The 15697-nt window shown below is 44.4% G+C and overlaps 1 protein-coding gene across 1 annotated transcript in view; it reads right to left on the minus strand.

The window, feature by feature from the left end:
• Positions 1–15697, minus strand: part of CDS2 (CDP-diacylglycerol synthase 2) — a 103688-nt gene that overhangs the window by 50003 nt on the left and 37988 nt on the right. Inside the window, exon 2 of the mRNA XM_040345910.1 lies at positions 8688–8830. Within this exon, the coding sequence (XP_040201844.1) occupies positions 8688–8830 (143 nt within the window). The remainder of the gene's footprint in view (positions 1–8687; positions 8831–15697) is intronic.

A 15697-nucleotide genomic window follows, 5' to 3' on the forward strand; every position in this document is an offset into this window, starting at 1 on the left:
CACGTATATATACGTCCGTACTTTAACCACTTCCTGACGACCGTACGACTATATACGGCCGCGGGGTGGTTCTAAATCACTGGGTCGCCGTCTTTTTACGGCCTCCGCTCCTCCTGGCCACTGGGGGGCACGCGTTCCCGCCGCATCACTGAGATGCCAATGCGCGTGCCTGGCGGCCGCGATGTCCGCCAGTCTGCCGCAATCGGCGGTTACAGAGACAAGGACGTGGATCTGTGTGTAAACACACAGATCCACGTCCTGTCAGGGAGAGAGAACGATCTGTGTCACTTGTACATAGGAACACAGATCGGTCACCTCCCCCAGTCAGTCCCCTTCCCCCACAGTTAGAAACACTATGCAGGGTACACATTTAACCCTTCCCACACCCCCTAGTGTTAACCCCTTCAATGCCAGTCACATTTATACAGTGATTAGTGCATATTTATAGCACTGATCGCAGTATAAATGTGAATGGTGCCAAAAATGTGTCAAAAGTGTCCGATGTGTCCGCCATAATGTCACAGTCCCAATAAAAATCGCAGCCATCACTAGTAAAAAAAAATAAAAAATAATAATTCTGTCCCCTATTTTGTAGGCGCTATAATTTTTGCGCAAACCAGTCGATTTTTTTTATTTATTTTTTCCAAAAATATGTAGAATACGTATCGGCCTAGCCTGAGAATTATTTATTTATTTTTAAATTGGGCTATTTATTATAGCAACAAGTAAAAAATATTTTTTCTTTCAAAATTGTCGCTCTTTTTTTGTTTATAGCGCAAAAAATAAAAACCGCAGAGGTGATCAAATAACACCAAAAGAAAGCTCTGTTTGTGGGAAAAAAAGGACGTAAATTTTGTTTGGGAGCCACGTCGCACGACCGCGCAATTGTCAGTTAAAGCGACGCAGTGGCGGAAGCTGAAATTTCACCTGGGCAGGAGGGGGGTATATGTGCCCAGTAAGCAAGTGGTTAAAGATGGATATCTCGGTAACGGCAGCAGCCGCTGCCACATTCGAGATATCCATCTTTCCTGTGAGCGGTCCTTTAAATGACAACGGTGGGGCCCCCCCTCCCGCCGCTCTCCCGCGCCCTCCGACGCTTACCGGAGTCGTCGGCAGCAGCGGAGGCAATCGCGTCCTGTGTCCTGCTCGGCTGGGATACGAGGGAGGGCAATATGGCCCCCACCCGTCTCCATAGCATAGCAGGGCGGAAGCGACGTCAAAACGTCACTTCCGCCCATGCTTCTTAAAAGGCATATTTTCTTGTTGTAATATTTTCAAATGACAATTTTTTATTTTTTTTGCATTTCAGTCTAAATATGGGGTCCGAGGTCTTTTTGACCCCAGATCTCATATTTAAAAAGGACCTGTCATGCTTTTTTCTATTACAAGGGATGTTTACATTCCTTGTAATAGGAATAAAAGTGACCCATTTTTTTTTTAGTATAAAAAAAAAAAAATGTATAAAATAAAAATAAAAAGGAAAAAAAAAAATTTAAACGCCCCGTCCCGACGAGCTTGTGCGCAGAAGCGAACGCATACGTGAGTAGCGCCTGCATGTAAAAACGGTGTTCAAACCACACAAGTGAGGTATCACCGCGATCGTTAGAGCGAGAGCAATAATTCTAGCCCTAGACCTTTTTGTAACTCAAAAGATGCAACCTTTAGAATTTTTTAAAGTCGCCTATGGAGATTTTTAAGGGTAAAAGTTTGGCGCCATTCCACGAGCGGGTGCAATTTTGAAGCGTGACATGTTGGGTATCATTTTACTTGGCGTAATATTATCTTTCACAATATGAAAAAAAAAAATTGGGCTAACTATACTGTTGTGGAAAGTGGCAAAAGACGGATGGACGACCGCACACCAAAGAACTCTTGAGTTGTCTTTATTGAAGGAACATAAGCAAATACACAGCAAGAATCATAAATAGCCGATGCGTTTCACACTTAGTTAGTGCTTATTCATGGCCATGAATAAGCACTAAGTGTGAAACGCGTTGGCTGTTTATGATTCTTGCTGTGTATTTGCTTATGTTCCTTCAATAAAGACAACTCAAGAGTTCTTTGGTGTGCGGCCGTCCATCCGTCTTTTGCCACTTTCCATTGCCTAGTGCATTGCCAGCACCCACATCTACCTGGACTTATCCACGTTTGCATTCGAGATTTCCCTGGAGCGGTGAACCCCAATTCGCTTTGTTCTTTGAACTTTACTGTTGTCTTATTTTTTAATTCAAGTTAGAAAAAAATATATATAATGTTTGGGGGTTCTAAGTAATTTTCTAGCAAAAAAAGCGTTTTAATCTTATAAACACCAAGTCTGAAAAACAGGCAAGGCCCTAAAGTGGTTAAACCAAAATCAATTGGACAGCTTTAAGCAGCGATACCACCTCACTCCAGATTTCTTTAAACTTTTTTTTTTATTAATATTTAGATCCTTTATATTTACCTCTGAAATTGGGACCCTTATCTACTGTGGATGCAGGAAAGTCACATAAGAACATACATGTAAATAAAACAGTGCATGGGTTATAATAAGCACCAGTACGATTTTATTCTAACAATAATCTGTAAGAGATTTGTTTTATCATCGCTGCACCATTTCATTAGATGATGTGCCAGCTGGGGTTTAGCTGTGCAGTGGTTTCCCAGTAATCTGCTTACAATGCAGTCAGTGAAGACAGCCTGTTCTTCCATTTCTACAGCAGTACAAACATTACCAATGCGGTAAATTTGTTGTTAATAAAAAATGGTATCTTTATTTAAATAGAAGGCCTAAAATATAGTGTGTACTGTAAAACAGTAGCTGCAAGGGTTTAGTTTTTGGGTAAAACCTTACTACTGCCCAGCCTGTATGAGGCCTAGTACTTTAAACACAGGCCCAACCCCGCATAGGCCAGCAGGACTAAGCATTTAAAGCCAAACTTAGCCTAAAAAGGGGAAGTTGGGCTTATATACATCCTCCCCCTACTCTGCCACATTTGACACTTTGGGGGGGCACCTTGTTTTGACAGGTACCCACTTCCAGTCAGATCGCTGTTGCCCCACGCACAGCCTTCTGGGCCACATCACAGGTCCCGGCAGACTACATAAACAATTTATATATTTGAAAATGTGTGTGTGTAATGTAATATATATATATATATATATATATATATATATATATATATATATATATATATATATATATATACACATATACACACACACACACACACACACATATACATATACACACACACATACACACACACACACACACACAGTATCTCACATAAGTGAGTACACCCCTCACATTTCTGTAAATATTTTATTATATCTTTTCATGTGACAACACTGAAGAAATTACACTTTGTTACAATGTAAAATTGTGAGTGTACAGCTTGTATAACAGTGTAAATTTACTGTCCCCTCAAAATAACTCAACACACAGCCAATAATGTCTAAACCGCTGGCAACAAAAGTGAGTACACCCTTAAATGAAAATGTCCAAATTGGGCCCAAAGTGTCAATATTTTCTGTGGCCACCATTATTTTCCAGCATTGCCTTAACCCTCTTGGGCATGGAGTTCACCAGAGCTTCACAGGTTGCCACTGGAGTCTTCTCCCACCCCTCCATGATGACATCACAGAGCTGGTGGATGTTAGAGACCTTGCCCTCCTCCACCTTCCGTTTGAGGATGAACCACAGATGCCTAATAAGGAATAGACATGCTTGGCCAGTCTATCACCTTTACTCTCAGATACTTTAGCAAGGCAGTGGTCGTCTTGATGGTGTGTTTGAGGTCGTTATGTTGGAATTCTGCCCTGCAGCCCAGTCTCTGAGGGGGGGGGGTGATCATGCTCTCCTTCAGTATGTCACAGTACATGTTGGCATTCATGGTTCCCTCAATGAACTGTAGCTCCCCAGTGCCGGCAGCCCTAGACCATGACACCACCACCACCACCATGCTTGACTGTAGGCAGACACACTTGTCTTTGTACTCCTCACCTGGTTGCCACCACACATGGTTGACACCATCTGAAAGAAATACGTTTATCTGGGCCTCATCAGTCCGATGGACCGTTTTCATCGGACGAACCGATCGTGTGAAAAAAAAAGAAAGAACCTGTTTTAAAATTTTCTGATGGTTAAAAAACCCGATAGAAAAAAAAAACGATTGTCTGTGAGGAAATCCATCGGTCGAAAATCCATGCATGCTCAGAATCAAGTCGACGCATGCTCGGAAGCATTGAACTTCATTTTTCTCTCCACGTCGTTGTGTTTTACGTCACCGCGTTGGACACGATCAGATTTTTAACTGATGGTGTGTAGGCAAGACTGATGAAAGTCAGCTTCATCAGATATCTGATGAAAAAATCCATCGGTTCGTTTTCATCGGATGAACCAATCGTGTGTACAGGGCATAAGAGTGGAAATATGCTACTGCCAACTTGTGTTTTCAAGGTAAAAACTTCATGGATCTCTTTTTAAAACTTTGCTTCCATACAACCATGTACACCTGGTTTGCAGTGACTCACTGAGGTTGATTTACTAAAACTAGAGAGTGCAACATCTTAATGCAGCTGTGCATGGTAGCCAATCAGCTTCGAGCTTCAGCATGTTCAATTAAGCTTTGAAAAAAACAAAACAAAAAAAAAACCTGGATGCCGATTGGTTCCTATGCAGAGCTGCACTAGATTTTGCACTCTCTAGGTTTAGTAAATCAACCCCACGGAGTAGTAAATGAAGTATAAAGGATAACAGCCTTGGAACTGTCTACTTTACAAAATGTTGGCAATTACAGTTTCAATATTTCCATCTAGACAAGTGCCTTTTAAGGAGAAGGAAAAATATCAAGAAGGATGGATGTTCTAAAATGGACATGACAGGCCACACTTTTTTGGGAAGAAGGCCAAAGTTCTCATGCAAAGTGGTAGCTTTAAAAATAGTAATTTTGGCAAAAAGCGTGATTTAAAATGTCAAACTGAAGAATGAAAAATATGTTTTAAAAGGAGAAAATCATTTTTATATTATATATATATATATATATATATATATATATATATATATATATATATATATATATATATATATATATATATATATATATATATATATATATTATACACACACACACATACATACATACATACATACATACATACATACATACATATATAAGAACTGGCCTGGCCTGGCCTGGCCTGGTTTATTAAGAATGGAGAGTGCAAAATCTGACGCAGCTCTGCTTCCAGTTTTTCTTCTTTTTTTTTTTTTGTCAAAGCCTAACGGAACAAGCTGAAGTTAGAAGCTGATTGACTACTATGCACAACTGCACCAGATTTTGCACTCTAGTTTTAGCAAATCAACCCCAATGTCTCACCAATTCTCAGCCAGGGTTACTCCAAAAGTTACTAGAGGTTCCTCCAGCAGTGGCAACTGACCTCTCATGTGATAACGCCTGCAAAGTTTTGGAAAAATTTCACATGGCATGGTCAGTGGCATGCCTCCAATGATCTTATTAGCTGTAGTAACCATTACTGTAGACCACCTTTTAGTAGTCAACCACCACTACAATAAAGATAAAAATGCCCCCCCCCCCCCCCCACAGGGTTAAGTCATAACGTACTAGTATGCAATGCAGATTACCTATAAAGCGGATCCCTCCTACACAGCAATGTCACAGATCCCCAGCGCTGCCATCTTCATGCGGTCTTCCTTCCGGGGGCTTGCGATCTCCGGCTGTATAAAAGGCCGGGTCCGCGGTGACGTCATTCCCGGGCATGTGCAGCAAGCCTTCGCCTTATGCCGCGTACACACGACCATTTTTAATGGTCTAGAAAAAACAAGTTTTTTTCAACCCGATTCTAGTCAAGCCTGCCTTGCCTACACGTAGGCTTTAATGACGTGTTTTTTTCACGTCATTAAAGCCTACACACGACCGTTTTTTTCACGACGTGAAAAACGACAACGTGAAAAACGAAGCAAAAAATAGAGCACGTTCTAAATTTTTAATGCCCATTTTTCACGTCATGAAAAAGGCTCTGGAGCCCACACACGATCATTTTAATGACATTAAAAAATGCCTTCTTACAATGTTGGCCAATAAGAATGCCACCCTTAAAGTGGAGGTAAACTCCACTTTTGAGTTTGGTAGTAAAGCCTGCTAGTTGATTTTTAGCTACAGGTAAGCCTATAATAAGGCTTACCTGTAGGTATAGTGAATGTCTCCTAAACTTGCACTGTTTAGATGATATTCACACTGCATGAAGCTGGTGAGGGTAATGGCATCCCCGTGCCATACCTTCAGAGCTCCATGTCTAATGCCACGCACACACGACCGTTTTTCCATGACATGAAAAATTCCATTTTTCTCCACTGACCACTGTAAAGAGCCCTCTTTAATTTTGGGATTATTATTACACAAATATTTCCAAAATATATATTTTTATTTGGAGCATTTTAGTGTTACAAAGGATCCAACATAAATGTGAAATGCTCTAGGTGTGCCATAGGTTTTATTTTATTTGTTATTTGGATCACTTAGTGATTTTAATAACAATGTGAGATGTAGGTATACTTTTGGCAGGGGTTCTCTGAGAACTGTAAATTATTTTAAGGGTTCCTCTGGGGTAGAGCATTAAAGGCCAAGCTAAATACAAGAGTCATGTGTATTCTTGTGCAGGTATTAATGTTACTAGAGCACTGAAGTGAACAAATAAACGTGTACCAAAAAATTAAGGTGATCAAATGATGATTGCTGCCATTAGTGTGTTGTGTACCGATATCACAAAAAGACAATAGAAGTAAGGGTTAATAATGCGCTATCAACCTTCATTATTGCACAGTGATCCAATATGTAGACAATTATAGTGATCTATTATGTAAACAATTTTATTAATATCCAGTGAACTTCCACTAAAATAAAATGAATAAATAAAGTGGTTCCGAAAAGAAATGAAAGTGCTTTCCAAATATCTATTAATGTTTAAGAAAAAAAAAAGTCAGACACGATTTCTTGGTGAAAATAGAAATCAGGAGGACAACGATACCCAGATGATCAGGATTAGAGTCCCAATGATGTGATGGATTGCTTTTAATCCTTCATAGACCCGTGTTGCTCAAAAAGAAAAAAGTGACAAAACTCATTGCACAAATAAATGAACTGGGAACAACATACAGTCTATACTCGAGTATAAGCCGAGTTTTTCAGCCCTTTTTTTTTAAGGCTAAAAATACCCACCACGGCTTATACTCAAGTCAGTGTACCTGAAATACTTGACAGGCTGCGGGCGTCCATTTGTAGAAGTCGCTGTCTCCTCCTGGTCCCTTCCGGGATAGTAGTTTTTTAGCAGACACACAGACGTCCTTTTGTCCGAGGATGAAAGGACGTCCGTGATTGGCAGAACACTGAACACAGTGTCTGCTGGGAAACGGAGTCTGAGGATGAGAGAACGTCTGTGAGAGGCAGAACTGAGTTTGCTGGGAAACGCCCATCAGGGAAGGGACCAGGAGGAGACCGCGACTTTTAAACAATGAATGGACGCCCGCAGCCTGTCAAGAATTTCAGGTACACAAACTCGGGCACAGGGAGGTTGCAATGGGCACAGTGAGGTTGCAATGGGCACAGTGAGACGTGCAAGTGGGCACAGTGAGGCGTGCAAATTGGTATTGTTGACCCTCTTTTCTGCTTACAGTAGCTGCTGCATTCTCACCCTAGGCTTATACTCGAGTCAATACGTTTTCCCAGTTTTTTGTGGTAAAATTAGGTACCTCGTCTTACACTCGGGTCGGCTTATACTCGAGTATATAAGGTAAGTGTAATAGAAACACAGTTGCACTCACACATGCCCCGCAATATGATCGTCTATAGGGAAGGTCAGTTGCATAACAGAGCTCCCCCAGAGCTCCACCAAGGTGAGCACGGACAGCTAAGTGAGGAGCTCTGCTATGCAACTGACCTTCCCTATATGCGATCATATTGCGGGGCGTGTGCGAGTGCAACTGTGTTTCTATTACACATATGTTGTTCCCAGTTCATTTATTTGTGCAATGAGTTTTGTCACTCTTTTCTTTTTGAGCAACACGGGTCTATGAAGGATTGAAAGTAATGGTTTAATAGCAATCCATCACATCATTGGAGGCTTTTTTTTTAAAAATTAATAGATATTTGGAAAGCACTTTCATTTATTTTCGGAACCACTTTATTTATTTATTTATTTATTTTAGTTGAGGTTCACTGGGTATTAGTAAAATTGTTTACATTTCGGATCACTATAATTGTCTACATATTGGATCACTGTGCAATAATGAAGGTTGATGATGGCGCTTTATTAACCCTTACTTCTATCCCTATGCAGGCCATACACGTCAAAAATTCTGAATGAAAAAAAATATATATTGCACCTTTGAATATTCGTTCAATCTTTGACCATTAGTGGGGATGCAGCCTGTAGTGGGTGGAGCCTGTTGGGTCCCTCCTATACCTCTGCTCTCTGTACAGGCTATGTACAACACAGTGATGATGTCACTTTCACAAAATATTTGTGTTTGTGAAGGTGTTTATTGCACATGAAGTGGTTTTATATGCTTTGTGACTATGCAGTAAAATATTCAAATGAATGCTTTTGATCCTGGGTCGCAGCAATAATTTGCCCTTCCCTGACATTCTATTGTATATAAAGTGTCCATTAAATAAAAAGTAAAGAACCTGGATGACAAGCTTGATAAAGCTCTGTTGAGGACCTCTGGAGTATCATCAGTTGGTGTGCCTTGTTGAGTACTGGCAGGGTCAGTTTTACTGTCGCTGTCAGATGCCGTCTCTCCATCAAGTTTGGTATCCGGTTCGATTTCCTGAAAGAAAACACAACATGGTTTACTTACAAACTCCATCCTTCTAGACAATAAAATCATATATACAGTCCATGTCTATCACACAAGATAAGTGAAGACTCCCCAGCGCCCAATTTTTTCTTAACCCCTGCTTACCCGGTTGGGGATCTTGCACAATGCTGGATCTTCTGGGTGGGTGAGTATCTTAACGGTGCAAGATCCCCAACCGGGTAAGCAGAGGTTAAGGAAAAATCCTCTTCTCTTCTGCACCACCTCCCCCTCTCGGTCCCATGCCACCATCTTTTTCCGTAATGTCATCAGGAAGCTGCTAGCTCTTCCAGGTTCAGCCAGCGGTGATGAGCCATTAGACCCACCCCCTGCTCTTTTCTCAGTGAAGGACTATGCCCATATGTACATCACATATCCCAGGTGGCACAGCAAGAAAAGTGCACCTAAGCGAGTGACGTGCATAAGAGGGGTGGGCTAGAGCTTTATTTAAAAAAATATATGTAAATGACCCTATTTGCACGGCGGAGGGATGGAGAGGAGGCAACTTGAAATTGAGGGTGGAGATCTGCTTTATGTTCTTGTACCAGTTTTAGTATAATTGTGTACACAGTCCTCCAATGTCACATTCCAAAGGCTAAAATTTTACTCTTGGGCTATTGGAACCTCTTACTGGCAATCAGCACAACATAGTTAATGCTAAGATGCGATTTTCTGCAGGTACTTAAAATAATCCAGGAGCATATTGGCCTGTATCAGTGGACTTTTGTTGGCAGGTTTTAAACCTGCTAAAGCAAGTCAATGCATGTCAGAAGGTGTTCAAAAGCGGGTCAAATGCATCCATCCACGTACTGTGAAAGATCTCAGAGGTGTCAAACTGATGCCAATCGACACAAGCCAGTTGGGCCGACATATGCCCAAAGCCACAACTGCCAAGTAGTAGGGCCTTTGGATATAGACTCCTACAACAACAGACTTAAAGGGGTTGTAAAGGTAAAAAAAAAAAATCCCTAAAAAGCTTCCTTTACCTTAGTGCAGTCCTCCTTCACTTACCTTATCCTTCGATTTTGCTTTTAACCACTTGAGACCCGCGCTATTGACAAAAGATGTCAACAGCGCGGCTCTCAGGTGCCAACTGGACGTCTTTGGACGTCATTTAAAGTGCATTACCCGTGCGCGCCACTGGGGGGGCGCATAGCGGGTAAACACTGTCCTGGCGCATTGCTGGGAAGCCGATGCGTGTACCTGGCGGCCGCGATGTCCGCCGGGTACACGCGATCGTCGGGAACACAGCAGGGACGTGGAGCTCTGTGTGTAAACACAGAGCTCCACGTGCTGTCAGAGGAGAGGAGACCGATCTGTGTCCCTTGTACATAGGGACACAGCATCGGTCACCTCCCCCAGTCACCCCCCTCCCCCCACACAGTTAGAACACACCCAGGCTACACAGTTAACCCCTTCCTCACCCCCTGGTGTTAACTCCTTCCCTGCCAGTCACATTTATACAGTAATTAGTGCATTTTTATAGCACTGATCGCTGTATAAATGTGAATGGTCCCAAATTTGTGTCAAAAGTGTCCGATACGTCCGTCGCAATATCGCAGTCCCAATAAAAATCACAGATCGCCGCCATTACTAGTAAAAAAAAAAAAATAATAAAAAAAAAATCATAAATTCTGTCCCCTATTTTTAAGGCGCTATAACTTTTGCGCAAACCAGTCGCTTATTGCGATTTTTTTTGTTTCCAAAAATACGTCGAAAAATACGTATCGGCCTTAACTGAGAAAAAAATTTTTTTTTTTAAAAACAAATTGGGATATTTATTATAGCAACAAGTAAAAAAAATATATATATTTTTTTAAATTGTGGCTCTTTTTTTGTTTATAGCGCAAAAAATAAAAACCGCAGAGGTGATCAAATACCACCAAAATGAAGCTCTATTTGTGGGTAAAAAAGGACGTAAATTTTGTTTGAGAGCCACGTCGCACGGCCGCGCAAATGTCAGTTAAAGCGACGCAGTGCCGGAAGCTGAAATTTCGCCTGGGCACGAAGGGGGTTTATGTGCCCAGTAAGCAAGTGGTTAAAGGACGCCCACTAACACACAGCTCCTTTCTCCATCTGCAAAGTAGAGAGCGTCCTGACCCTCCTGCTCGCCCCCTCCCCCCACAAGAGGCTTTCTCCACACCAGGGAAAAAGTGTCGCATTATTGTGTGTAGTTACAGACAGAAGAACAGGAAGTGAGCGTCCTAACTCCCCTGTATTCCAGGGGAGGGGTCGGGCACGACACTCCACACCAGGGAGAAAGCCTTGCATTACTGTGTGGAGTTATAGACAGAAGAACAGGAAGTGAGGATTTCTCAGCAGAAATAAGGACATTTAAAAGCAAAATCCAAGGTAAGTGAAGGAGGACTGCACTAAGGTAAAGGAAGCAATTTAGGATTTTTTTTTTTTTTACCTTTACAACCCCTTTAACCACTAAAAGACCCGTTCACGCCGATATACATCAGCAGAATGGCACGGCTGGGCACATCCACGTACCTGTACGTGGCCCTTTAAGCCCAGCCGCAGGGTCTCGCGAATGCGACCCGAAGCTCTGCGGTTCCGATCGCTGCCGGTGTCCCGCGATCGGTCCTCCGGAGCTGAAGAACGGGGAGAGGTGTGTGTAAACACACCTTCCCCGTTCTTCACAGTGGCACTGTCATTGATCGTATGTTCCCTGATATAGGGAAACACGATCAATGACATCACAAGTCCAGCCCGCCCCCCTACAGTTAGAAACACATATGAGGTCACACTTAACCCCTTTAGCGCCCCCTAGATTTTTTTTCGGTACTGCAACATTATGGCAGACACTTTGGACACTTTTGACACATTTTTGGAACCATTGGCATTTTTATAGCAATCAGTGCTAGAGAAATGCATTGATTACTATAAAAATGCCACTGGCAGGGAAGGGGTTAACACTAGGGGAGGGGGAAGGGGTTAAGTATGTTCCCTGGGTGTGGTCTAACTGTATGGGGGGCCGCTTTGTGAGGCGACGTAGCGCTACGTGCTCTCGAGCAGGGGAACCGACCTGCCGGTCGTAGAACTGCGGCGGCTGGTCGGCAAGTAGTTAAAGCCGGCCATAGACTTTCAAAAATTTTGGCCGGGTCAGCAGGGACTGGCTGACATTTGAACAATGTATGGGCAAGGCTGATTCCATCTATCAACTTGGGTACAAATAGCATATCGGACTTTTCATGTAATTGTCAATGGCTATAGCCAATAGCAATAATCACTGCGTGTTCTTCTGGCTGGGATGGCTCACCGCTTTAAAAAAATAAATTAAAAAAATTAAATATCCCCCAATATGTGAATAGGAGTTTACATACTTTATTTCTCAGATTGCATGACTCAAGCAGTATTATGCCGCACACACGACCGTTTTTCAGGTTGTAAAAAAATAGGATTTTTTGTACTCACCGTAAAATCCTTTTCTCTGAAGTCCATGGACGGACACAGCTCCTTAAATCTTGACAAGTGGGTTATGTTCCCTGTTTACAGGAGAGGACTAGGCAGAAACATGTTAAATAGTTAAATACATGTTACATTAACAGAGTTGAACAGCCCCGCCCAGGGGGCGGTCCCTCCAGACATAACCCTCCTCACTGCAGCTTGCAGCCTCAGTTCGTAACAAGCAGTACAAACCTAAAAAGGAGGGGTGGGAGCTGTGTCCGTCCATGGACTTCAGAGAAAAGGATTTTACGGTGAGTACAAAAAATCCTATTTTCTCTTATTGTCCATGGACGGACACAGCTCCTTAAATCTTGACAAGTGGGACGTCCCCAAGCAGTGTCAAAAAACGAGGGGTGGGAAATATATCAGTAAAAACAATTTTAACTTCACCCCAAAACAAGCAGAGCTCCTCAACGGAGGAGGTGCAACTTTAAACAGCCGCCGGCAAAAACTAGCGGCTGAAAAAAAAACATCATAAGATGCACTCACAGCAACCATGTAAATTCTGGAAAAAGCGTGAACGGACGAGCAAATCGCCGCCTCGCACACCTGTGAGACCGACGCATGATGTCGGGAAAAAAAAAAACCCAGGAAGCACCAATTGCCCTGGTCGAAAGTGCCGTGACCGGAAAGGGGGGCCCGCCCTTAGGAGCATAGGCCTGTATGACGGCCTGCCCGATCCACCGAGAAATGGTGGTCGACGAGACCGCCAGGCCCTTTTGTGGACCAGACACCGACACAAAAGAGAGTCAGAAGCTCCGAAATGGAGCCGTAGTAGGCTGGTATACCCGCAAAGCGCGTACCACGCCTAAAGTATGAAAGGCCGAAACCTCCTTCGGAAGAAGGGAAGGTCGCGGGCGCACCATCACCTAATCCTTATGGGGGATCAAGCATGGCGGCTTGCAAGACAAGACCGCCAACTCAGAAACCCCTCTAACAGAGGTAAAGGCCACTAAAGGGGCCACCTTCTGAGATAGTGTCAAGAGAAAATCTCTCTGATGTTTCCAAAAGGAAGGTTCCTGAAGAACCGAGAGCACCAGAGTCAAAACTCATGGGGGAAGAGATGGGCCAAGAGGGGAAAGTATATGACAAACCCCTTGCACACAAAAAAAGGGGACCCACCAGGGAACGGGCCGCAAAAAGGCCACTAAAAGAACACAGCCAAGGCTGAAATCTGCCCCCAAACGGTGCTTTAAGCAATTTTTAGATCCAATCCAAGCTTTAAAAACAGCAGGACCCTGGACATTGAAAGTACGCCCGTGGACGTCACTCCATCCCTTCGCACCAAGAGAGGTGCGACGGTAGATCCTCCGGAAGAAGACTACGGTGCCCTGTTGAGATGACCGAGTCAGACAGACCCTGGTCACCTAAAGTCTGGCTTCCAATAACCATGTTAAGCAAGTCAGTGACTGTACAACAGGAGGAAGTATGGGACCTTGAGACAGGAACCTCCTGCCCTGGCAATCGCCAGGGTGCCTCCGCTACCAGGCGCCCGATATCAGCGTACCAAGGACGCCGAGATTAATCTGGAGCGATTAGAATCATCGGGATCTCCTCAGCATCCACTCTGTGGAGCGGCCGAGGAAGCAACTACCATGGAGGAATGGCAAAAAATCACCGATACAGACAACACAGGGCCACCAGCGCGACTGACGCGTCTGTACAAGATCACTAGACCTGGCCACTAACTGACACCCTTGCGGCGGAGACAAGCTGCCAGGAGATCCATGCCATGTGAGGCTCACCTCCTGCAAGGGAGCCGAAACACCCCAAGCACAAAGACCAGTCGCCCTGGTCCAGCATCTGGCGACTCCAGTAGTCTGCCTGCCGGCATACCTGATGGTAGACTGAAGCCACGGCCGTGGCGTTGTCCGGCTGAAACCAGATTGGTCGACCACAAGGAGAAGCATAGCCTGATCGCCTAAAATAGTAGGACAATGAACAGTAGACAGCACCTGGTATTCCCAGGCGGTCTTCCACCAGGCACTAGCCAGGCCCGACCCTGGGTAGCTACCGAGACCAGACACATTCAAGGAGGTGTGGTCATAGGTCCACGCAAGTCCAGCGACTCAGGGCCGACTGGACCCCCCAGTTTTGTGAACCTCCAGGTTCACAACCCGTGAGCTGGCATTCGTCGTAAACACCGACCACTGGAAGGAAGGAACAACTTCCCGGACCGAAGAGTCGGGAATCTCTGTCACCAACTCAGAGAGACTCTGACTAGGTGGCGCACAGGAATCTAATGATTTCAGAGACAAGAGATTTTTACCACCTGGACAGTAGTTCCACTGGAAAACCAGGGTGTGGAACTGGGCATACAGTACCACCTTGAAGGAGGCTACCCACAGACCCTGAACCAGCAGGCGCCCGGAGAGAAGACCGATTGCGTGATGCCAATACCTTCTCCGCAGACTGAAGAGTCTGCAATTTCTCCAGGGGAAGAAGGACCTTTGCCACTGAGGAGTCTGGATCAACACTAGATACTCAAACGCTGAGTCGGAACCTAGCATGCCCATAATTTGAACCCTGGGTCGCACACATGTAGGGCAGGCTTGCTGCCACTGAGCTACACTTTCTGGCCTAAACGTTTAACATCCACCCGAATCTTCGGAGGGTCTGAATGGGAATAACCCATCCACTAGGTCGGAGACAGAAGCTGCTCTCAGAAGAAAGTCGTCAAAGTAGCCAATGAGGCAAAGCCTCGCTGTCCCAACAAAATTCAAATAAGTGCGAGCTCCTAGCTGAAAACCCATGGTGCTGACGCCAGATCAAAAGGGAGGGCCACAGGCTGACAGAGACCCTTCTCTCATCACGAAGCACAGAAAAAAACACTGTGACATGTGCAAAACGGGACATGCATGTATGCGTCCCTGATGTCCGAGGACGTCAGGACATCCCCCGGATGAAGCGCAGCTACCACCGAACAAATGGATTCCATGCGGAACTACCCGACGTTCACAAAGGTATTTAGGGCCTGAGGCCCATAGAAAACCCCAAAACTCTCGTCCTGCAGGAAAGGTAAAATTACCTTGCAGCTTAGCAAATCCCACACTGCCCAAGGCAGACCGACGTGCCGGGAGGGGAAGACACAAGGACAGAACTTTGTTCTGTGGATAGGAGGAAACCCTATCTAGTACTCCGAAGAGACCACCTCGCAGACCCACTAGTCGGAGAGCAGGGAGGTTTCACTGAATTGTGAACCTGCAAGCCGCCCCTCCCACCTAGAGACAGGGAGGGAAGGCTATATACATTGGCAGGATTTGGGTGCCGGCGTGATCGGCTTATGCACCCAGGGACAGATTAGTCCCCCAGCTGGGCCTTTGACGGCCTGGGAGGGTTGCCCCTAAATAATACACACACATAGTGTGTATGTATATTATGTAGGTG

Source organism: Rana temporaria, chromosome 3 (genome assembly GCF_905171775.1).
Source record: "Rana temporaria chromosome 3, aRanTem1.1, whole genome shotgun sequence".
Classification (NCBI taxonomy): domain Eukaryota; kingdom Metazoa; phylum Chordata; class Amphibia; order Anura; family Ranidae; genus Rana; species Rana temporaria.